General features: G+C 43.0%; 1 protein-coding gene across 1 annotated transcript in view; it reads right to left on the reverse strand.

The window, feature by feature from the left end:
- The window catches only part of ACVR2A (activin A receptor type 2A), a 66,246-nt gene that overhangs the window by 22,698 nt on the left and 19,511 nt on the right, over positions 1-24,037 (reverse strand). Inside the window, exons 2-3 of the mRNA XM_058193255.1 lie at positions 2,652-2,859; positions 1,540-1,649 (exon numbers count right to left, since the gene is read on the reverse strand). Coding sequence (XP_058049238.1) covers positions 1,540-1,649; positions 2,652-2,859 — 318 coding nt within the window. The remainder of the gene's footprint in view (positions 1-1,539; positions 1,650-2,651; positions 2,860-24,037) is intronic.

A 24,037-nucleotide genomic window follows, 5' to 3' on the forward strand; every position in this document is an offset into this window, starting at 1 on the left:
TGTTTAAATTTTAAGTTTGCATTTAAGATCATAGTATTTTGCCTATTCTTGTAGGAGATGAGCAGACTGAGCTGAAAGGCAGGCTTAAATGTATCATCAGTTTGGAATCATTGCACAGCCACAAGAAACCCAAATCCAGCTCCGCAGAATTCCACTGATCCTTATCTAGCACCAATTTAGCTTTGACCATAGTTGACCAGATTCTTGTGTATAGGTAGCAATAATAATCTTATCACTGCTTTGAATTCAGTGAATGTTTTCAGTTCTTTGCACCTGACAACTGTAGTCATTGTAATTTAGTAATAGTCTTTCTTGGATGCAACCATCAGGCAAGGGTTCCCAATCCCCAGGCTGCGGCCCACTACTGGGCCTTGGCCTATTCAAAATTGGGCAACACAAGTGGCTGGCTGGAGCACGAAGGCAGCTCAACTTGTCTGAGTGGCGGGCTGGCACGCCACATGTGCAAGGGCTACATACATGCCCATGTGTGCTGGCCTGCCACTTGTGTTCCCCTCTTCTCCACCCAGCCAGGCCATCAAGCCACAAAGGTTGGGGACCACTGATATAGATTATTGTTGGGATACATAAGGTCAAAATTCAGCAATGTTTTTTCCAATCTAATCCAATTTTAGATGGTCCTTGTATTACAACCATTCATTTAACGACACTTCTGTGATGGAATGTACATCTGGAGAAACAACGGAGGTGAATCTTGGTAGCCCAGAGGTTTCACAGCAGTACATTCCGGAGAAGCCCAAATTAAGAGACTACAAATTCCGAAACCAGATGGGGGGGGGGAGAGAAGAATAACTTTTAGAGTAGCCACACTTTAGAACCTCTCAGGATATATCTATTAGAGAATTGAGTTATAACTTTAGTTTCTGTCCATTACGTGTAAGAGAATAAAAGATTGGACTTGATTGGATTTAACTGTGTGGTCTTTGGGCTTGGGCCTGACAGATTCAAAATTATGATAAGCTCAGAAAAAAATGACTCATCACCCATCCTTAAAGACTACCACACCACCTCTGCAGTTATATGATAGCTATTTGGGTGCTTGGCAACCAGATTTATTATGGTTGCAGCATATTGCAGTCATATGATCAGAACCTCTGGCTTCCAACAAGCAAAGTCAACTGTGAAAGACAGATTCACTTAACAACTGTGTGATTTGCTTAACAAGTATGTTATTTGTTTAATGACAGTGGTGATTCCCTTAACAATTGGGGTAAAAATAGTTGTGAAATTGGGTCCAGTCATGTGATGACTTGATTTATGATCAGACCAACCTTCAATGGAAATTGTGATACCAAGTGTGGTTGTAAGTCAAGACTACCTATATTGTTTAGTATTGTATCTAACAAAGGCTGCTTGCTGTCTCCAGGTCCTTTCCTATGTTTCCTCATTTACAATTATTATCATCTAATGAGAATAACAGAAAAATACATGTTATCTATAAGCATGTTCAATATTTAATATAGGTTTTAAATTCTAAACAAATTTCTCTGCAGCACTCTTTTTAAGAGTTATATCACATACGTTGTGTGACTTCCATCTCTGGAAAGTAGAAAAAATGTTCATTGCACATGTTGCCCTCACAGCAGCAGAAAAAGACTTCAGGGCTATCTTTCTTTTCTATACAGTCAGTTCTGAAAAAGATTAAAATCAGTTAAATATTAAAATGGTACAATTATATTTTAAAAATCCAGCAAAAATTGCTAGGAGTAAATTAATACAGAATTTAAAAGGTTGGCATTCTGGAATCTACATTTGAATATCTGAGTAATTATAATTTTGTACAAAAGTATATCAAACTTTCATTTGGCTTCCATAACAAAAGGGAACAATACAAAAGGTATTACATAAAAAGCAGCACAAACCACACATGTTGCATCAAAAGAGTAATACCAGCAGACTGCCTATTGCTTCTTATAAAGTGGTTGCTAATCATGCTAATCTGAAGCATCTCTTAAAATAACAGTACAAGTCTTCTACACATCTAACATTTGAGCTTCTTGCTTTTCACTTTGAGAAAAGGCCTGAAGGAAAGTGATAGATAAAATATAGAAATGACTGGTGCTTTAGCTCACTCCCAATTTAAATTATGACTCCCAGTAGCATTTCAGCCTAAATTTAATACTGTACTGCATTAGCTGCAACCAATGCAGTTCATGCAATTAGATCAGTTATGCAGGGATTGTTTCACCAGTCAGATCTGTGGATCTGAAGAATTTTTACACCACCAGATTAGCTCAGCACTAGTCTGTTCCAATTTGATTATCCAATCAAAAGCAGATTTAGAAAAATGGACCTTTACCTATTACTTATTATGGAAAAAACAAACTTCCTCCAAAGTGCTTTGGCTATTATTTATCAATAAAGCCTCACAAAATGTACATAAAACTAACTAGACAATTTCTACACAGAAGAATAAACGAACAAATCTGGCATTAAAATAGAAATACCTAAAAAGTACCCCCAAACAATGAAGGATCATTCTATCACTTACCTTAAGGAATTTGTTTCGTATTTTACTGTGTATAAATCTTATGTAATAGCCTATGCTTATACACATCATCAAATGTCTATACTTTTGAAACAGATTAAACTTTACAAAACAGAAATAGATGAAAATAGTTATGTTTGCTTGCCTGTCATAACAATTAATATCATCCAACCAGCAACCCTTTTTCACAATTTCAATAGATCCAGAGATATTCTTCCATGTTGCAAAGCAGTGTTTTCTTTTATCTTTGTCACCATAGCACAGTTCAATGCCACTACGATTTGTCTTATCATTTTCCCAATTAGCATTGTAGAAGATGCATTCCTGTGTTTCTGATCTGCCTAGTATGGCACCTGCAAGGAATTGGTTTTTAAGAATTAAATTCTGGGTAATCTTGGAAAAATAATTAAATATTAAAAACAAAACTGCATTTAAAATGTCTTGCAAACTTTACTACATAAATATATCTGCATTTCAGTCTGGCATACATTCCTTTTTTTTTCTTACGGCAGAACAATAATTGCTTTTATTTTCTATTTTTAATTCAGTAGTGAAATTTTTTGGGATGTCAAAACTCATTGTTTTCTGATATTCACGGCAACGGTATCTATAATAATTTCTCTCTTAAGAAACAAGTAAAGTACAATTCTATCTCTAAAATTACTTGTCACTTGCCAAACTAGTGAAATCTCTTTGCTATAAAGGATGTTATTTCATTTTGATGAAAGAATATGCTTTTATACAGAAATATCACCTCCTAGTTTTCCTGTAAGATACTGAGGAATTCTAATAATTCTTCGTGCCATGTAAAACAGAAAATAAAATGCACACTAAATTTCTTGTCCTCTGAAATTCTAGCATAAAATCAATGAACATCTATCTATAAATGCAGGCATAAGCTTAAAATAGTTGGCAGCTGTTTAATACTGAATCTAAACTATGACATTATGTCCAATAATCTGTATTAAATCTTTCTATGTTTCTATCTTCTATCTGTCTTTACATTTTTCATTATAGCATATTTGCCTATGGCTATGTTAGGATCAAAACATGTTTCAGATACTCCATTTCATTTTCTAGCCATCAATTTTCTTTCATTTCAGGCAGGCAGGAGGGAGAAACAACTGATCTCTCTTACAACCTTTACATATATAGGGACAATAACATATGCCTTATAAATACAGACTGCAAAGTTATCTAAATTCATATTTTCATTTGAAAGTCATTTAAGAATGTTTGACTAGACTTCATACTTCTAAAATAAAATGTCATTAGCACACTGTATTTCATATATTTCATTCATATAGAATTACTGCAGGCACACTGTGATTCTGCTAGAGAATGGAAGATTAGGAATAGACAAGAGGAAGAAGCAAAAACAAGAAACAAATTAAATAGATGCAAGTGATTTATTTTCTATTTAATAAAACCCACAAAATGCAGTAGTAGATCTGTTGCAAATGGGAATAATGCAATCTTATTGGTAAAAACTAATTAAGTGATACAATCTATATTTAAATTACTACAAGAGCAAAGGTTCCAATTTCAAATCCTAAATGTATTTTTTTTTAAAAATTACAATCCTTATATTTGAAGACTCAAATACTTTAATTTTTTGCAATTAAGGAAAAGGACTTTATAAACTGAATTTCTGAAAACTTGCACAGATTTCAGTGGAACCTAATCATATCAAGAGTCATTTCTACATTCTGGTTTGGTATGGACTTTTAAACAGTTAACACTGTTTCCAGAATTTTTTAAAAATTTTAATATAAACCTTACCAAAGTAAACCAGAAGTGGGAAAATGGACTAAGATGGGCTCTGCATTTGTATTATTCACCGGAGCTTTAGGGACTCAACTACATATGGCTTAACAATTTTTTTTTCCAATTTTTTTAATAAACATATTAAAAAAAATCATTGTGAACAAATTATTGGTCAGGTATATCTTTAAACATATTAAATTTCATCCACATTATAGTCTAATACAATATATTTTCTTCTCCTTTTTAAATTTAGTTATTTATTTGCACAAATCTAATAAAAAAAAAAAAATTCAAATTCAACCCATTCTGAAAGGTATTTAAATGAAGTCTAGTCCCCGTGTTTAATTCCCCAAAACATAGTTAATAAATCTTCTATTTACTTCTTAAATTTCACCAGTCTGAACTTTGTATCTACATTACTTATCAGAGGTCAGACCATCTAAAAACTCTTTCTTAAAACTGCCCAGTGATCACATAGACAATTTCTTTCTTGCATAGAAATAGTCCTGAACTCACAAAGACTATTCCCTCTTATCATCTTCCTCTGCCTCTAAATCAAAAATATATATTTAAAATTTTTTCATCTAATCAGTTTTTAGTACCAAACAAAAAATTTAACATTTTTAAAAGGGTAATTACTAGTTATTTCCCCCAGTTATTCCTTCATTGTGTTTAACTGTTTCCTTAGAAGTTTTTATCCAATCATTTTATTACCTTATTCTTAAAAGCAAGAAAAAAAATAACTTTTTCCTCTGCATAATAACACTCATTTCCCTCTTGTCCCAGTTTATTCTGCAATCTTTCCCTCCATTTCCCAAAGCATGATTATTATTTTTACTATAGTTGTCATTTTTATTTTAACATAAATATTAACATTTTCTAATTAAATTCTTAACATAAATCTAAGAGCAGCCATTAATTCCTTTCTAAAAAATGTTGTGTGATCATATCAACAGAACCTTCTTCGTAGTCCGCTATTCCATTCTTGCATTCTTCCTCTGTCTCTGGATTCTTGCTTGAATAACCAATTCTCCGCTTAATTCTATAATCCAAAGACAAGCCATCTAAAGTCCTCTTTTAAAACTGTTGTGTAATTCCACCAACACCAATCCTCATGGGAATAATAATAAGTAGCCATTTTGGTGACAAAGTTTCTTTGTTCTCAGATGTTTTAGTATGTGGAGGTCAATTTTCCAAGATTTTTTCCTTAACTATATTATAAAGTTGCGTTGTAGATGTTTTCAATCCGGAGAAACAGTTTCTTTCATTTTTCTTCTATCTTTAATTGTCTTCTTTTTAAGTTACGATCTCAGTTGGCACAGTGTCCATTTTATTTCTATAAAAATAAGCCACACCATCCCTTTATCTCAGCTTATTTGTCTTTGTCCAAGTTCTTGTCTCCTAATAGTTTCTTTAAATTTTCATAAGTTTAGGATAGAGGGATTTAAGATATTTGCTTAAAATCAGTACAATATTTTCTTTAACTCTCTTCTCTTATTTCTTTTATTTCATATATAATCCATTAAAACTTCCAGGGATCTCAAAACCATTGCTTAATTGAAAATTTTATTTTTTTCTTTCCGTATTTAGTTAGGGCTCTACTTCCATTCCGAGCCCCATCAGAACTCATTCACTTCCAGAATGTGTATTCTTTAAATTGGTTCCTTCCACTTTCACTTCTCATTCAATTTAGCTGCCAGGCTGAGTTTTCCCCAAGGCTTGTGCCAGGTTTAAAGTACAATTTCTTCATGAGATAGTGACTCACCCGACTTCAACAATTTATTTCCTTAATGCTTCTTCCTCCTGCTCAATCTTGTGGCCGCCGCGGCTTTGTTGCAGTTGATGTCAGCTGCATTCCTTCCTGCTGGGTCGGGGGAAAGGGATCTGGAGCTGCGGGGAGTTTGCAATCTCCCCGTTTGCTCTGGCGGCTCCCCCATTCTTCGCTGCCCCTTTGAGGCAGCTATGGTCCAATCCTAGAATTAGACGGACCCCCAAGTTGGGGGGGATACGGCATCACCTCCTCCTCCAGGAGTCCATTATGATGCAGAGTATCGGCCGCAGCCAGGCCAGTGTCTCAGTGCAAAGAGAAAGTCGTCAGTCTCCCTGAGCAACAGAGGTGCACATAGCACCAAGAAGTGCTGGAAGAAGTCCCCATGTGATGAGTGTCAGGGTTTCCATCTTTTTCTTTGGATCTTCAGGCCTACCAGAGAGGCAAGTACAGGGGTGCTTCCCTCCCACTCTGGAATATGGAGCGAGTCTCCATCTGCATCGTTGCCCTTACCTTCTCAAGCCATGCAAGAAGTGATTGGGAGGGGAGGACGAGAGGCGGGGCCAGCCAGCTGACAGGGAGCCACAGCAGTGGGACGAAAGAGCCGCATGCGGCTCAGGAACTGCACGTTGCTGACACCCAGGCTAATAAATAAACTAAACTATCTTGCAGTGTATCCAGAAACAATGGAACCCAGCATAGTTCATGTAAAACCAATGTTATGTTACCTCGACTTACAACAGTTCATTTAGTGAACGTTTGAAGTTACAATGGCACTAAAAAAAGTGACATGATCTTTTCACATTTACGACCACTGCAACATCCTCACGGTAACATGATCAAAATCCAGATGCCTAGCAACTGACTCATATTTATGACAGTTGCAGTGTCTTGAGGTCCTGTGATTGCTTTTTGCGACCTGCTGACAAGCAAAATCAATAGGGAAACAAGATTTACTTAACAACTATGTTACTAACTTAACACCTGCAGTGATTCACTTCATAATTGTGGCAAAAAAGGTCATAAAGAAAGGACAAAATTCACTCAACAAGTGTCTCACTTAACAAGAAAAATTTTGGGCTCATGTGATCGTAAGTCAAGGACTATCTGTATTGTTTGTATCTAATAGGAGCTGCCACACTCTGTTTAGGTGCAATTTCCAACTCATCTTTTAGGACACCTTCATTTAGTATACCTTACAGCAATATATAAAGCAAGTTTCTACAACATGAACTACTGTAGCTAGATTATCCTTTAGTAATAACCACCCAGAAATTCAACTCCTTATTATGGAGATAAAGATAGCCCTTCACTTATGACCAACATTAGGACAGGAAAAATCACTGTTAAGCAAGGTAAGTGTTCAGTGAGGCATCACTGCTGACTGCAGTTTGGCAGTTTAAGTCTCACCAGGCTCAAGGTTGACTCAGCCTTCCATCTTTCTGAGGTCGGTAAAATGAGGACCCAGATTGTTGTGGGCAATATGCTGACTCTGTAAACTGCTTAGAGAGGAATGTAAAGCACTATAAAGAGGTATATAATCTAAGTGCTATTGCTATCACATGACTTCACCAAATTATATGACCTTTTCTGCCACAATCTTTAAATGAATCATCAAGGTCATTAAACGAGACATCATGTGATCACAATTTGTGACTTTCCCTGCTGGCTTCCACTTATTGACTTTATTTGTTGGAAGCTGTCTGGGAAGATTGCAAATTGTCATCACATGACTGCAAAATGGCTGCAGTGGTTCTAAATATGAACTGTTGCTAAGTGCCCAAATCATAATCAAGTGACCACAGGTGTGCTGGGAAAGCCAGATCTTTGAGGTCCTATATCACTTTTTTCAGTACCAAGGCAACTTTGAACAAATGTTGAGAAAGTTAGTTGAGAACTATCTGTAGTATCACTCAAGACTATTAAAAATCTCTGCATCTACGGATCTAAATCCCACCTTTTTTTACTTTTGTATTTTATAAACACTATTATCTCATCTATTTCCCATGAATCTTGCCTCATGTTTACTTACTACCCAGAGGGAAGGGGGTAGTAGTTCTTTGTTTTGTCATTCCAAGGATGCAAATATAGATTAATGAAGAAAGCATGGGATTTGTCTTCATTTAAATTATATTTTAAAAATTGAAAGCGTAATTTATAGAATTAAGAAAGTTCCTATTTATTCCAGATCCTTGAAGAATGACATAATTTATTTTAAATAAATTACTTTTAGTATAACAGATGGGACTTACCTGAACGTTTGTTCTATGTGCGCTGCGTGAGAATCCAAGCAATGGGTATTAACTTTGACTGACTGGCCAGAGACTGAGTTAGAATTTGTTTAGCCACGCCTCCTCCTTCCTGTTGAGCTCCAGTTTCTTAATGAGGGTCTGGATCTGGAAAAGATGTCATCTGTAATGAAACAACTGCTCCAGCACCTGGACCCCAACGGAATTCGGGGTCCAGGAATTCGGGAGAGGTTGGACTCTCACACAGCACACTTAGAATGAACATTCAGGTAAGTCCAACATTCCTTCTCCGGTGTGCTGCTTAGAGTATCCAAGCAATGGGATATACCCAAGCTAAGTATCCCTAGGGTGGGAAGTGGAGGTGTCCAGGATCCCTTTGACTGGAAGAACCTGCTGCAGGACCCGTCTCCCAAAAGCCGCCTCGACTGAGGCAAACTTGTCCAGCTTTTAGTTCGTAATGAAGGGCGAGGGCAAAGACCAGGTGGCCACTCTGCAAATTTCTAGTATGGAAGCTTGAGTGGCCCAAGCCGCCATCGTGGCCGTGCTTCATCTGGAGTGGGCCATAATATGACCAGGGTGTGGCCGGGCCCAAATGTCATAGGCCAGGGAGATACAAGCCTTGAGCCAGTGACCAATGGTGGATGGAGTCACCTTCGTACCCATTGACCTGGTTTGAAATGTGATGAATAACGATTCCGTCTTCCTGAAAGGTGCTGTGCTGGCAATATATTTGCGCAAGGCTCTGTGGACATCCAAGGAGTGCCAGCGACGTTCCCTGGGACAAAAAAGGTAAGATGACCTCCTGGGCCCTGTGAAACCATGTATTATTTTTGGCATGAATGACGGATCCAGGCAGAGAATAACTCTGTCTGGATAAAAGATGCATAAGTTCTTTCTGACAGAGGGAGCTGCCAGCTCGGATATTCTCCGAGCGGATGTTATAGCTAGAAGAAAGCCGACCTTGAAGGTCATAAGCTTGAGACTAGTGGAACTTAAAAGTTTGAACGGAGAGGAAGTAACAGATCCCAGGAGGGGTATCTGTGTACTGGTGGAGGCCATAGATTAGATGCCCCTTTCAGGAAGCTACGAACCCTCGGATGTTGAGAGGGTTGCAGCTCCCTTGCAGGTCAAAATAGTTGCTAAGGCAGCTACCTGTCTGCGGAGGGTGTTTGTGGCTAATCTGGTATCTAGACCCTTCTGAAGGAAGTCCAGAACCTGAGGGACGGATGCTGATGTTGGGGCTATCCCATTCCTGATGCACCAGCGACAAAATGAAGTCCACAGGGCATCGTAATTTTGGGTTGTAGATGGATGTCGAGAAGTTAAGATGGTAGAAATTACTCTTCTAGAAAATCAGTCCTTCTTCAGGATCTCCCTTTCAAGTGCCAGACAGTCAGTTGGAGCCACTGAGGCTCCGGATGGATACTAGCCCCCGGCTGAGGAGATCCTGTCTGGAGGGATCCTCCATGAATGCAAAATTGAGAGAATTACGAGGTCCGCGAACCAGGTCCATCTGGGCCAGTGAGGCGCTATGAGGACAACCTCTGCATTTTCCTCCAGGATCTTCCTGATGACTCTCAGTATTAGAGGGGTCGGCGGGAAGGCATATAATAGGCTCTGAGGCCGCGGGCAGCAGAGGATGTTGTCCCTTCGGCCCCTGGAATCTGGTGTAATTGTAGTAGGTAACTGTGCATTTGCTGGGCTGGTGAAAAGGTCTACTTGGGGTTGACGGAACTTGGATACCAGTTGAAGGAACAGATCTGGGTGAAGTTGCCATTCTGTCTGATCAATGGTTGATCTGCTCAACCAGTCTGCCTCAGTGTTGGAAACCCTGGAGATGTGTCCTGCATGCAAGGAGCATAGATGCTTCTCTACCCACAGACCTATTGCCATTTCTTTGTGCATCAGTGCCCAGGAACATGTGCCCCCGACAGTTCACATGAGCCTTGGAGGTGACGTTGTCCCTCAACAATAGTATGTGGTGAACTGACAGTTGTGTTTGGAAATGGCGGTGCACCAGGTGTGCAGCTCTCAGTTCCAGCCAATTTATGTCATTGAGGTGGTCAGTTGATGACTATCGACCCTGGGTCACTCGAGATTGTAGATGAGTGCCCCAGCCAAAGAGGCTGGCGTCTATGGTCAGGACTAGTCAGGGTGTTCTTTGAAGGAATATCCCTTCTCCATTGCTGCCGATGTCCACCACTCCAAGGATCTGAGTGCCTTTATGGGAACCCTGATCCGTGCATTGGCGTTGCTAAGATCTGCTTTTTGGCTTGGTAATAGAAGCCATTGAAGAGGCCGGGAATGCAATCTCGCTCAAGGCACAGTCGCCAGGCAGGATATCATTTTGCCTAGCAATTGGGAAAGAAGCACCAATGGTACCTTTCTGAGTGCCTTCACCTGAGCAACAGAGGTACGAATGCTGGAGAGGCATTCTCAGGAGAGGAAGACCTGGCAGGTCAGTGTTGATTCTTGCTCCCAGATGGACCAAGTTGGTGGAGGGAGTCATGTGACTCTTCTTTAAATGCATGGAAAACCCATGGTCTTGGAGGGTTTGGACCATGACCTGGAGATCCATCTTCCCCTGCTGATGGGAGGACGACAGGACTAATACATTGCCGAGCTAGCATTGTATACGGATGGGTCTTACCCGTAGATGGGCAGCCACCACATCCAGTAGTTTTGTGAATGTTCTGGGGGCGGAGTAGACCCCGAAGGGCAGAGCCCTGTATTGGAAGTGGGCCCCCATGTAGAAAAATCTAAGAAATCTCCTGTGATGTCTGATGGGTACGTGAAGAAAAGCTTCCTGAAGATCTATTGATGTTAAGAGATCTCCCTGTCTGATGCAACCCAGAATAGTATGCAGGGATTGCATTTTGAAGCGCCTGTACCGTATATGCAAATTCAGTTTCTTCAGGTCTAGGATGACTGTTTCAATATGCCCTATTGGGTGAAGGACCTGTAGACCTGGCCCAGCCACCAGGACTAGGGCCAAAATGCCTCTTTGAGTTAGGGCAGCATCAATGCCCTTGAAACGGTCATTGCAATTATGTCACATAGTTCCTGTGACAATGCAGATCGGTGCCCCTCCTCCAGGTGGAGCCCCACCGTAGTAGGAGTAAAAGTGGCAGAGGCGCGGGAATACCCATGGCAATGGGAGGGTACCAGTTCTGGGTTGGTTGCCTCCAAAGGAGAATCCATGTCTGGTGCCTGAAATTCCTGCCTAACATGTGAACCATTAGGAAACCAGCCTAGCTGTTCTGGTTGGGGAGCCTGAGTTAAGCTTTCCTCCTCCCAGGCAGTGCTTGTCTCCCTGCTGCATTCAGGAATGGCAGAAATCCTGCCAGTCTCTGTCCCTTTTTGGGCCTTGTCAAATTGCTTTTCTAATGCATGCTGACGTCTCTTGGCATCCCTTTCTGATGCAGAGGAAGTAGGGACTGGGGCAGAGAGCTGGGACCTAGTGGAAGGTCCTTTGGAGCGTGACTTCCCTCTTTTAGGGGCTGGAACCTCGGATGTTTGAGGGAGGAGGAACCAGAGGTGTGAGTGGGAGACCGATTACAATCCACCATTTTGAAATCCAAAGAGGAAGTCTTGTGCAGATTAACAATTGAGGCCTGTATTGTAGGCCAGCCCTCAAGAGCTGTTCTGTTTTCCCCAATATGCCTCACAAAGGTGGACTGTCCTCTGAAATGTTTAACAGCTTAGGGCTTCCGCTTGCGCCAAGCAAACACCATGGCTTGTGAGGGCGAAAAATCACTGCCGGGCAGGTGGGGGGGGGAATTGGCATGAAGCTGACACCACGGCTTTAAAGGTGGCTATGACTCCGCAGTGTGCCCAGGTTAAAATGAAATTCCAACACCACGAACTCGCTCCCCACTGCCTAGAGCACTCGAAGCTGACACCAGGGCTTCCTCGGCACTGTTCTGGCCACAAACTCACGGTTTGATGACCGCTGGGCCTGATAAAATTGGGTGGCATCTCTACACCACCGTGCAGGCCTGCCAGAATGAAAGAATCACCGCCGCTCTGCTCCGTAGCTCAGCTGATCAGTGCCCAGCCAGACACAAGGCAAGGAGCTGCTTTCGGAGCAGCAAGGAAAATTGTTTAAATTAATTTGTAGTTCTCGAATACACTGTTAATTAAAGTGCAAGCGATGGAGCTAACAATGTTGTAGTCTCTCTAGGCTGACTGAGTTAACAAACTGGAGCTCAACAGGAAGGAGGCGGCGTAGCTAAACAAATTCCAACTCAGTCTCTGGCCAATCAGATGAAGTTAATATCCATAGCTTGGAGTCTCTAAGCAGCGCACAGGAAAAGGGTAGTTTTACATTTCTTAACAGGTTATAGCCTAATGCCCTCCCCGAATTTTATCCCTAGCAAAAAACCTGTCAATGTTATTTTTAAATGCTTTTTAAGCACTTTAATTATTCATAGTTTTCCTCCATGTTTATATTTTATTGTTGTAGGTCATGTATAACTATACATATAAGTAAATTATATATGCAAATATTGATTTTCTGCCCTTGAGTTTTTTACTTTCAAGTCTCAGTCTCTTGTTACTTCTGTTTGCTTCTTTTTCCCAGAAAACCAGTTTTTTATATGCATTTCCCCAAATATTGGTTATCTGTTTCATGATCTTTTAAAACTGATGTCCATTTCAAACAAAATGGATTTTATAAACAGGCAAAATAATATAGCATGCTAAATTCTATTTAACAAAAATTTAAATCATTTTCATAAATCGTTTTGTTTAGCTCTCTTAGTTCCAACTATGCAAATATTGTATGACCAGCATATAAAATTAAATAAAACTGTAAGTACATTTGAAAGAAAGTTGGGGATTTACAAAAAGTCCTGCTACATTGAATAAAAGCTAAAATATTTGCTTGTTGAGCTATTCTAATATTTAAAAAGTGAAAATATTTAGTATCATTATATACTTTTTTATTCTGATATATTAATTTATCAATTGCTTTCTTCAACAAAATAATATAAAACGGAAGTTTTTTTAAAAAAATTGATGCGTATTTATAATAATAATATTCTATCACTATTTTGGACCTTTAGAGATTCTCATCTATCACCCTTCTCCCTGAATGCCTATTCAGCAATTTAAAAGAGAATACTGGCAAATACTCAATGTTACAACTCTCTGTTATTAGAATAAAATATGAACAATCTATCCCCAATATTCCTTCAAATGTCATTATTTTGCCCCAGCAAGTTCTTAAAAACCTTAAAGGAAATTTTGAGTCTGTGCCAAGAATTGCATGAGGAAGAACTAGCATTTACAGATCATAGTTCTAATGGACGTACATAAGATGTAATTCCCTGCTCTGAAGGAAATCCAAAGTAAAAAGGATCCCTGACAAATAGCAACAGTCTCTATTGAAACACTTAGAATAATGGGGAGCCTATTACCTCCCTGGTGACTTGGTTTTATTTTAAAATTAAAATACACTTTAAAATTAAATTGATAGCCTATTAAAAAGAAATTTCAAAGCTGTATTAAAGGTTGTTATTCTAAAAAAACATAAAACATAAAAATGCCAAAAGCAGGCTAAACATCTGGTTGACTCTGCAACTGACCATAATGATGACTTCAGGTCAACCTTGACTTCTGTCAACTACCTGGACAAGTGATCTAAAACTGATCTGGAAAAAAAAAGAATACAAGTTGTCATGGCTCAGGATACTGACTGAAAATTCCTACAACAGAAAGTCAGCCTCAGGAGACACAAAACTAAGAATCACCTGAGGCTCAAACACAGGCATCACTAGAACAACTGGAATGGTCAGGTAATAATGATGTAGGGTCTCCAAGTCCTCACATCTGGTGAGTAGACCAAAGATGTTCTATGAGGCTCTTTGCTAAACAGGAGAGTAAATTTCTTGACTAAAGATAGCCTAATTTAAAATGCAGACCTAGCTCATAATTCCTTTGTTGGACTCAACTATCTGATGCCTAGTTCTTATATAACCAGTTTGTATGGCTTCTGCTTGTGAAACTCTGACTAGCTGACAACCCTGACTGGCTTTTGGATCTTTGAACTATTCTTTTATGTGCTCTTGTTAAAAGCAAAATCACTCAGACAAGCTCCCTTTTTCAGAGACTATTTGGATTTGCATTCCTTATCAACTGTTATCTCCTCAACCTTGAGCAAACTGCTAAACTCCATAGCAACTGTTTGAAAGTGTCTGATTGAAACCTGAAGCTGGACTCAAGCTAAGCATCAACTGGCATCATTTAGAGCTGTTATACAGAAAGAAATTGGACATTGGTCCTACCTGAATGTCCTTTCTCTGTTGGCGGGACCAGCAGCCAGGCATGGGGAGTGACTCGGTCTGTATCCAATGGGATCGAGTCTGCTAGTTGAAAAGCACCTCCTCCTCCTGGTGCCTTCCAGCTTTCGGACGAGGATGATGCGGCAGACCGACGCACTGAGCTGTAAAACAGGAACTGCAAGAATATGCTATTATCCCCCCCCCCCCCCCCCGGCATATGACCATGAGAGCCCGAATGACCTCTATAGAAGACAGGAACCGGGCGTTCAGGGAGGGGCTGGCTGCTGGTCCCGCCAACAGAGAAAGGACATTCAGGTAGGACCAATGTCCATTCTCCAGCAGGGCGGGACCAGCAGCCAGGCATGGGACATACCAAAGCAAGTCCTATCGGGAGGATCCGCCCGGTCCGGGTTAGAACCCCTTCTAGGACCCTTTGGAGAACCCTGCGGCGACGCCGCATCAGCAGATGCATAGGAATCGATCTTGTAATGGCGTATGAATGGATTCGGAGAAGACCATGTGGCTGCTTTGCAGATTTCCTCTAACGGAGCCTGAGTGGCCCACGAGCTGAAGTAGCCGCTTCTAGTAGAATGCGCAGTGATGCGACTTGGAACAGGAATTCCCTGAATCTGATATGCTCTGGCAATGCATGCCTTAAGCCATCTACCGATGGTAGAGGAAGATACCTTAAGGCCGATGGTGGTTGGTTGAAAGGACACAAAGAGAGCCTCCGTCCTCCTGAGAGAGGCGGGACGCTTGATATAAATACCGCGGGCTCTCCGGACATCTAGGGTATGCCAGGACCTTTCCAGCGGTGTACGGATCTGGAGAAAAGTCGGGAAGAATGAGCTCTTGTGATCTATGGAACAGTGAGTTAACTTTAGGCAGGAAGGTAGGATCTAGCCGGAGGACCACCCTATCTGAGTGAAAAACGCAGAGATCCGCCCTGGTGGAAAGGGCAGCAAGTTCAGAAATTCTGCGAGCTGAAGTAATGGCTACTAGAAAGGCCACCTTATATGTCAAATATTGCAGGCCACACTCCCAAAGGTTCGAAGGGCCCTTGGTGAGGATGTTAGAACCTTCGTGAGGTCCCAAGATGGATACCTGTGGACTACCGGAGGACAAAGGTTGGTTGCTCCCTCAGAAATTGACGGATGAGGGGCGGTGGGCTAGGGAGCGTTTAGCACCGCAAGTTAAAATAGAAGAGAGAGCAGCTACCTGTCGTCGAAGCGTGTTCGCTGCCAGACCTTGTTCCAATCCGTGTTGAAGGAAGATCAGGATAGTGATCGTAGAAGCGTTGGTAGGGTCTATGTTCTTGCTTGAACACCAGGTGTAGAAGGTGCGCCACGTCGAGCCGTAGATGCGAATGGTGGAACTACGACGAGACGCCTGGATGGTGTTGGCGACGTTGGCAGGTACATGTCTCTTCCTCAGGAGGCTCCGCTCAAGTGCCAGGCGGTCAGCTTGAACCACTGAGGGTCCGGATGAGTCAGCTGCCCTTGGCTGAGCGAGATCTTGGTCTGAGGAAGTTTCCACGGGGGAGCCACTGAGAGAGCCACCAGGTCCGCAAACCACGGGCGCCGAGGCCAGTGTGGAGCCAGCAAGATGAGTTCCGCCTGTTCCCTCAGCATCTTCCTGATAACCTTGGGTATTGTCGGAATGGGAGGGAAGGCATAAAGGAGCCCAGGGGGCCAAGGCCCGCGCAGGCGGTCTATGCCCTCCGCCCCCTGGACTGGGTACCTTGAGAAGAACCGATCCAGTTGACGATTGTCTCGAGTGGCAAAGAGGTCTACCAGCGGGTTCCCGAAGCGGAGTGTGATCTCGAGGAACATATCCGGATTCAGTCGCCACTCCCCCTGGTCGACTGAGACTCGGCTGAGCCAGTCGGCCTGTGTGTTTGCCACCCCTGATATATGAGAGGCCCGTATGGACCTCAGGTGAGCCTCCGCCCAGAGACCCAGTTGCACTGCCTCTTGCAAGAGAGGCTGAGAATGGGTTCCCCCCAGGCGGTTCACATGAGCCTTTGCGGCCACATTGTCCGTTAATACTAGAATGTCTTGATTGAGAACAATGTCCTGGAACGATAGTAAGGCCAGATGAATGGCCCTGAGTTCTAACCAGTTTATGTTGTGGGTCAGGTCCCTTGGGGACCACTGACCCTGAGCCATGTTTGATCCCAGATGGGCGCCCAGCCATGAAGACTGGCATCTGTTGTCAAGATTAGGCGTTGGGGTTCCTGAACTCTCTGCCCTTTGACAGGGCTGGGGAGACCCACCATAAAAGAGAGTGTCTGACTTGTTGTGGAAGTTGGACAAGTATTGGTGACGTAGCTGTGTGTGCCTTTTGATAGGGGAGTAGAAACCACTGCAGTGTCCTGCAGTGGAGACGAGCCCAAGGTACAATGCCGATGCAGGAGACCAGTTTCCCCAAGAGTTGGGAAAGGGTCTTTAAAGGAATAAGGCTCTTGGTTACCCCTGACTAGATTCTGTAAATTGGTGAGGCGCTCCTGTGCCAGATAGACCCGGCCCTCTATCGTGTCTATGATGGCCCCTAAGTGTTGGATTCGATTCGTAGGATGTAAGTGACTTTTGGCCTTGTTGATCGAGAAGCCGTGGGCTTCTAGAACCTGAATGGTTGTGGACAAATCCGCTGCCGCCAGGGTCTCTGATCGAGATTGAATAAGGAGATCGTCCAGATAAGCCTGGATTCTGATTGGAATAGCCGGAGATGCGCTGTGAGAGCGGCCATTAGCTTTGAGAAGACCCTGGGGCCGAGGAGAGCCCGAATGGAAGGGCACAATATTGGTAATGGAGACCCCGTGGCAGAAGCGGAGGAATCGTCTGTGAGCCGGAAGGATAGGGACGTGTAAGTATGCCTCCGTCAGGTCTACTGACGTGAGGAAGTCCCTCCTGATGCTCTCCAAGATGGACTGGAGTGACTGCATCTTGAACCGCCTGTAGACTATGTGGCGGTTCAGAGCCTTCAGGTCGAGGATTGCTCTCCATCCCCCCGAGGGCTTTGGAACTATGAACAGTCGGGAGTAAAACCCCCGACCGTGCTGATCTCGTGGCACCGTTTGGATGGCCTGAATTGAGAGAAGATGTTTTATGGCCGATGCCACGAGCAGCCGTTTCGTCGGGTTGCAAGATAACGGGCACCTGACGAAATGGCCGGGGTGGAGAGGAATTCCAGGATAGACCGAACCTGATTGTCTCCTGACCCAGGAGTCCGAGGTGGACTCCTCCCATTGGCTGGCGAAGAGCGCCAGTCTGCCCCAATGGGAGGGACGGGCAAGCAGTCAACGTGAGCGTCTGAATGGGCGACCTCTCCCCGAAAGGGCCGCTTGAAGGAACCCTCTGACCTTGACCTGCCTGTCTATCCTGCCTATCCTGTCTACCCTGTCTGGGGAGAAGGGTCTTTGGGTTCTGGAGTTTCCAAAGTTAGAATCAGCCGCTCTGAAGGGACGAAAATATGGGGTTGGTCTGGAGTCTGAACGGCGGACATGCTTGGAAGGATTTTGCGCTTGTCCTTGGTCTCTATAAGTAAAGGATCCAAGGCTGCTCCAAAGAGTGAGGTCCCGAATAAGGGGCTGAGGCCAACCTCCATTTGTTTTGGCGTCGGCTTGCCAACGCCTAAGCCAGAGAAGGCGTGAGGATACTGTGGAACCAATCGATTTGGCAGCAAATCGAGAAGCATTCAGGGTGGCATCGGCTGAGTATTCGATGGCAGCTATAATCTTGTTTAAGTCCTGATGTGACCGAGTCAGTGACTGGTAAACGGTCCCGCAACTGTTTTAACCATAAAAGGGCGCTCTATTAAAGAAAGAGGCCGAGGAAGAGGCCCTAACGGCCCAGGCAGCCGCCTGATGACTCTTAATCAGGGTTTGTTCGGCCCGTTTGTCTTCCGGGCGAAGGGTTTCCTCTGGAGGACCTGTGACCACAGATGGCCCTGCTAATGCAACTACTGGGGCATCAACTGTGGGATTTGCAGTAATTTAAGGAAGTTAGGTTCCAAATTATACAAGCGACGGTCCAAGGCATTAGGATTAGGACCAGTTATAGGAGTGTTCCATTGCCTATCGACTACTTCCACAAAGAGCTTGGGGCAGGCACCTCTTCTGACTCGACCACGGAACTGAAAACAAGTCCATGGGTGGATCAGTGGTCTCTGAGGTGGGAATTGGGGCGGTCGGGCCACTCCCAGCCGGTAGTGACCTTGGCCTTGTGTAGCAAAGACCGAAATAATTGTGGGTTGAAGAGACCCACAAAGGAGGTTGGTCTGGAACCAAATCCTCATCCTCAGAGAGGTTCTCATCCCTAAGGTCCCCTTCATCCCCCAGTGAGGCCCGAGATGGAGAATGAGCCTGGAAATCTTCAGCTTGAGGTGTGGAGTAGTCCTGCACCAAATCGTGACTAGTTTGGGATGCTACATATTCTGAAACCCATGAATGGGTTCTTGTCTGCCTGGAAGCAGTAATACCCCTCTGAACAGCAGCTGCAATCATTTCTGCCATAACTGCAGGGTCATTAGCCACTGGGGCAACTGCCTGGTGACTCACAGGCCCCATTGGAATAGTGGCACTAGAAGGAACCTCTGCTGCCTCAAGTACTGGCGGGCTGCAGGTAAAACCTCCATTTCAGATACAGAAATAGGACAGAATAAATCAGAATTGGGCAGAGGTTGGGATGAGTCTACAGATATATCAGGAGATAAAGTTAATGGAGCCCCAGGAGACTGCACAGGAGGCTGAACTGGTAAGGAGGTGGATTGCTGTTCCTGTATAGTATCAGCAGATTCCCTCACTGCCCTAGCAATGGCCCTATCCATAGCCTTCTGGCGTTGTAGGGCCTTCTTTTCAGAAGTCTTAGAAATAGCCTTTTGGGGCTTAGAAATGGAGGATTGAAGTGTCTCTGACCTTGTGGGTGCATGAGAGCTCGAAGCACTAGGCCCTGGGCTTGGACTGGTCTGATGTTGCTTCCTTTTACTAGGCCGGACTGGAGGAACGGCGGCCATCTTGAAAGGCCTAACCGATAGTTAGGCCTCAAACTACGTGGACAAGGCCTGGATGCGAGGCCTATGAGCCTTTAGAGGCCCAAGCCAAGGCCTATTACAGAAATGACCTAGGACAAATTATAATTAAATTACCATTTAAATAAAAATTCAGTGGGGAAATTTTTCCATTCTCTAGGGCCTACTAGGTATTTTTGCCACGTGGCTAGTAAAACCGGAGGTGGCTAAAAGGGTAATCATACTCACAGACTGAAGGCCTCAGTGAGTGGCGGAGAGCCAGTCGAAGATCGATGCAGAGGCCCTGCTGAGTCACCAAGCGATCGGGAATGAAGCCGGGGCGCCCACGAAGATCCGGTGACTGGAAAATAGGCCCATCAATGGCCTGATTAAAGACGCCCAGAGCTCAGGTAAGGGCAGGCTGGCGGCCTAGACCCTTTATGGGTGGGCCGGGGCGCGCGGGAAGCCCCGGGGAGCGCCCAAACTTAATATTAATTAAAGCCGCCACGCGGCTGTGTTTTAAATTCGGCAGCCGCCGAATTTGCCAGCCACGGGGAGGCGTAATTGAGGCCTAACAGCCTCCCCGTTCTTCCAGCAGCTTCTTATGCTGTCCCCAGCGGTATCGGGCTGAATCGCCCTTTCTCGCTGGGGAGGGGGAGAGCTCACCTACAATGGGAGCCTCAACCCCTATACCAGCAGCTGGGAAGGAATAAATAGGGCTGAATCGCCCTCCTAATTACTTAAGAAAAGCTTACTTTGGGAAGAATTCAAAGGGAAGCAGCTCCGAAGTGCGTCTGTTCCCAATCAGATCGAGTCTGAAAGCTGGAAGGCACCAGGAGGAGGAGGTGCTTTTCAACTAGCAGACTCGATCCCATTGGATACAGACCGAGTCACTCCCCATGCCTGGCTGCTGGTCCCGCCCTGCTGGAGAATACAATGAAGTTCTCTGTCTGGCTGATACCAATAAACAAGCATTTTTGAAAATAAGAACAGAACTGATGTCCAAAAGTTATTTTATGAAATTAACAAATCCCATTCAGAAACATTAACATACTAATATAGTAGAGCTTAGTTCTTCAAGCAGTTTTCAATATTCTGTAAGTGTAAAAGCTGAAAAGTATGCAAGCTGTTAGTATAAAACTACATTATGAGAAAATCCATTTAGGATTTGGTCAAAACTATGGCACAAAACCTGAGCATATCTGTAAAATACAATGCAACACATCTGTGATCATTGTAATCATCACCAAAGCTTTTGTGTCCTTCAACCTTCAAGGGATAACTGATCATGTAAAATAATTTACAAAGTAAGCCCTTAGCCAGCAAAGTAGTTGACATTAAGCAGATGCAGTGCAAGTACATAGAAAATATTTTCTTCCCTATCAGCATTACCAAAGAGTAGACCCTTTTAAGGCAATATAGAAGCTATTGCTCTCTAAACTATGCAATATACAGTAAACTGATACTACATAATAAATCTGACAAACGTTAAATAGACATCTTTGGGGGAGGGAAGGATATGAAAATATTTCAAATTTTATTCTACTTTATTTCTGATACCTGCAATTGTCAATCTCATTGAATGCACTAAAGAGTATATATCCATAATGGAAAACCTATGGCACACATGCCCGAAGTGGTACATGGAGCCATGTCGCCTGGCATGTGCATCATCATCTGTTCCTCTTCCGGCTTTCTGGCACGCATGCATACACGATGATCAGCTGGCCTTTACGCATGCGCCAGTGCCGGAAACCGGAAGGGCTAGTCTTCTGTTTTCCGGCATGAGCATGCGCGCTGGCCAGTTGATTGGCCCTGCAGTAACCAGAAGACTTGCTGGCCGGCACGCATTCACATGCCAGAAACCGGAAGTACCTTACCCAGCCTGCGCATGTCCCCTGGGTGCTCCTTTTTGGCACTTGGTGCCGAAAAGGTTTGCCATCACTGGTATATATCATGCACCAACACTTTATGCAATACATTAACATTACAATGATACTGAATTCAGATAAAATGAAGTTTAATGAATGTAGAATGAGGGCAGATTTGCTTCTCCACATAGGATTTCAACTTTTTAAAGACTGGGCACCAAATATTTCAGAATGTAATTGGATTAAGTTGCAATCCTGTGTTTAGACAAGAAAGAATTAAGGCTAAAGACTTTATATCTCCATCAATGTATAATCTTATAAAGACAAACTGGAGTAGACAAGGAGGTTATGCCCAATTACCTCCCAACAGACTAAACATTTTTAGGCAATCTCTTCCTAAAATATTACTATGGCTTCCTGTGGCTTTCCAGAAGATCAGAAAGCTGGGTTGCTACCTCCATCCCCTCAAACAATGCTCATCCTAATATAAACTAATTTAATGTACACAAACTAGTTCCCTAATTATGGGAGAACAAACACGTTTACCTTTTTGCAAAGTGAATTTTTTTTTTGCATACCTGAAAATATGAATCAAGGTTATTCAAGGAAATAAAAATATTAAAGAGGGTTCAAGTCTTTATACAGTGTATAGAAACAAATGAAATACTCAGTATGTGATACATCAGAAAGTGATCAGACATTAAAGATAGTCCTTGACTTATGACCACAATTGAGCCCAAAATTTGTTAGACAGTTAAATTTTGCCCCATTTTACAACTTTCCTTGCCACCGTTAACTGAATCACTGCAGTTATTAAATTATAACACAGCTATTAAGTGAATCTGGCTTCCCCATTGTCTTTGCTTGTCAGAAGGTTGCAAAACTTGATCACATGATCCCGAGACACTGCAACTGTCATAAATACATGCCAGTTACCAAGCATCTGAATTGGTACTTGTGAATTCTGATCATGTGACCATGGGGATGCTGCAAGTTTGAAAAATGGTCACAAGTCACTTTTTTCAGTACCATTGTAACAAATTCTTTGCTGGGACTTTAGTAGTTTTAAAACCATGAATGCAGCAAGTCCACCACAGTACAAGAGGTAATCTAGTGCCTAGATTAAGTGTTATGTCAAGGCCTTGGCAGCATTCTTTTAAGTGCTGTTATGTTTGGCTATTTGCCCTGTATAGGTCTGTATTTTAACATCCCAAAGGTAAAGGTAAAGGGTCCCCTCGCACATATGTGCTAGTCATTCCTGACACTAGGGGATGGTACTCATCTCAGTTTCAAGGCTGAAGAGCCAGTGCTGTCCGAAGACATCTCTGTGATCATGTGGCCGGCATGACTAAATACCAAAGGCGAACGGAACGCTGTTACCTTCCCACCAAAGGTGGGCCCTATTTTTCTACTTGCATTTTTTACATGCTTTCGAACTGCTAGGTTGGCAGAAGCTGGGACAAGTAACGGGAGCTCACCCTGTTATGCGGCACTAGGGATTCGAACCGCTGAACTGCCGACCTTTCGATCAACAAGCTCAGCATCTTAGCCACTGAGCCACCACGTCCCATCCCAAACTGCTTCATAATTAACTAAATTAAGGCAAGTATTCCAAAAACACCACTTGCATATTTGAGCAATTAATGTCCTCTAAAAATAATTGGGGCATTGGAGTGTTCTTACTTAATAGTGAAATCAAATGCAATAATGTGATACCAACCAATCAGTATGTAGAGTAACAGTGTCAAACTCACGTCACCATCACATGACATATCGGGACTTTTTTCCCCTTTGCTAAACCTGGAATGGGTGTGTCCAGCACGTGACGCATCTGGCCTGCGGGCCGTGAGTTTGACACCCTGACTTAAGAGGGAAAAAGAGGATATCCCTTACCTCCATGAAGTCTAACAATTCTCTACTGGTTAAGGCACCGGGCTAGAAAGCAGGAGACTGAGTTCAAGTCTCAGATGTGAAAGTCAGCTGGGTGACTTTGCACCAGTCACTCTCTTTCAGCCCAATCCACCTCACAATATTATTGTTATTGTGGGGAAAATAGGAAAGGAATGGTATGTGGGATATGTTAATTGCCTTGAGTTATTTGTAAAATAAAGACGGGATACAAAATAAATAAATAAATATTATACTCTGCAAACAATCATGTTAACTTCCTTCATCTTTAATCTCAGGAAGCAGAGTTACAGGATTCAAAGTTGCTTCAAAGTCACTTTTGGAGTAGCTAGAAGCTCTACTTCATAAGCAGCTAAATGCTGATGTTTAAGTGACATTTGAGAATGGCTGCATCCCAATGAGGAAGAAAAACATGGTCAATGGAAAACTCTTAACCCAGTCTTTTATATTTGAATAAGGACAGTAGCAGTTCTCATACATCCTATTGTACCATGAGCAGTACAGAAGGGAACGTTGGCTTACCTGAACGTCCCTTCTTGGAGAGGGGAAAACGGCCGTCAGGAATGGGTAATCTCTTCTCGTTGCTGATTGGACCGAGTCTTTTAAATTGTAGTTTGTGGTCCCCGCCTCCTCCTATTTCCCTCCAGCTTTTTCGGCGAGGATTCAAGTGTAGGCCG

Source organism: Ahaetulla prasina, chromosome 1 (genome assembly GCF_028640845.1).
Source record: "Ahaetulla prasina isolate Xishuangbanna chromosome 1, ASM2864084v1, whole genome shotgun sequence".
In the NCBI taxonomy this organism is placed as follows: Eukaryota; Metazoa; Chordata; class Lepidosauria; order Squamata; family Colubridae; genus Ahaetulla; species Ahaetulla prasina.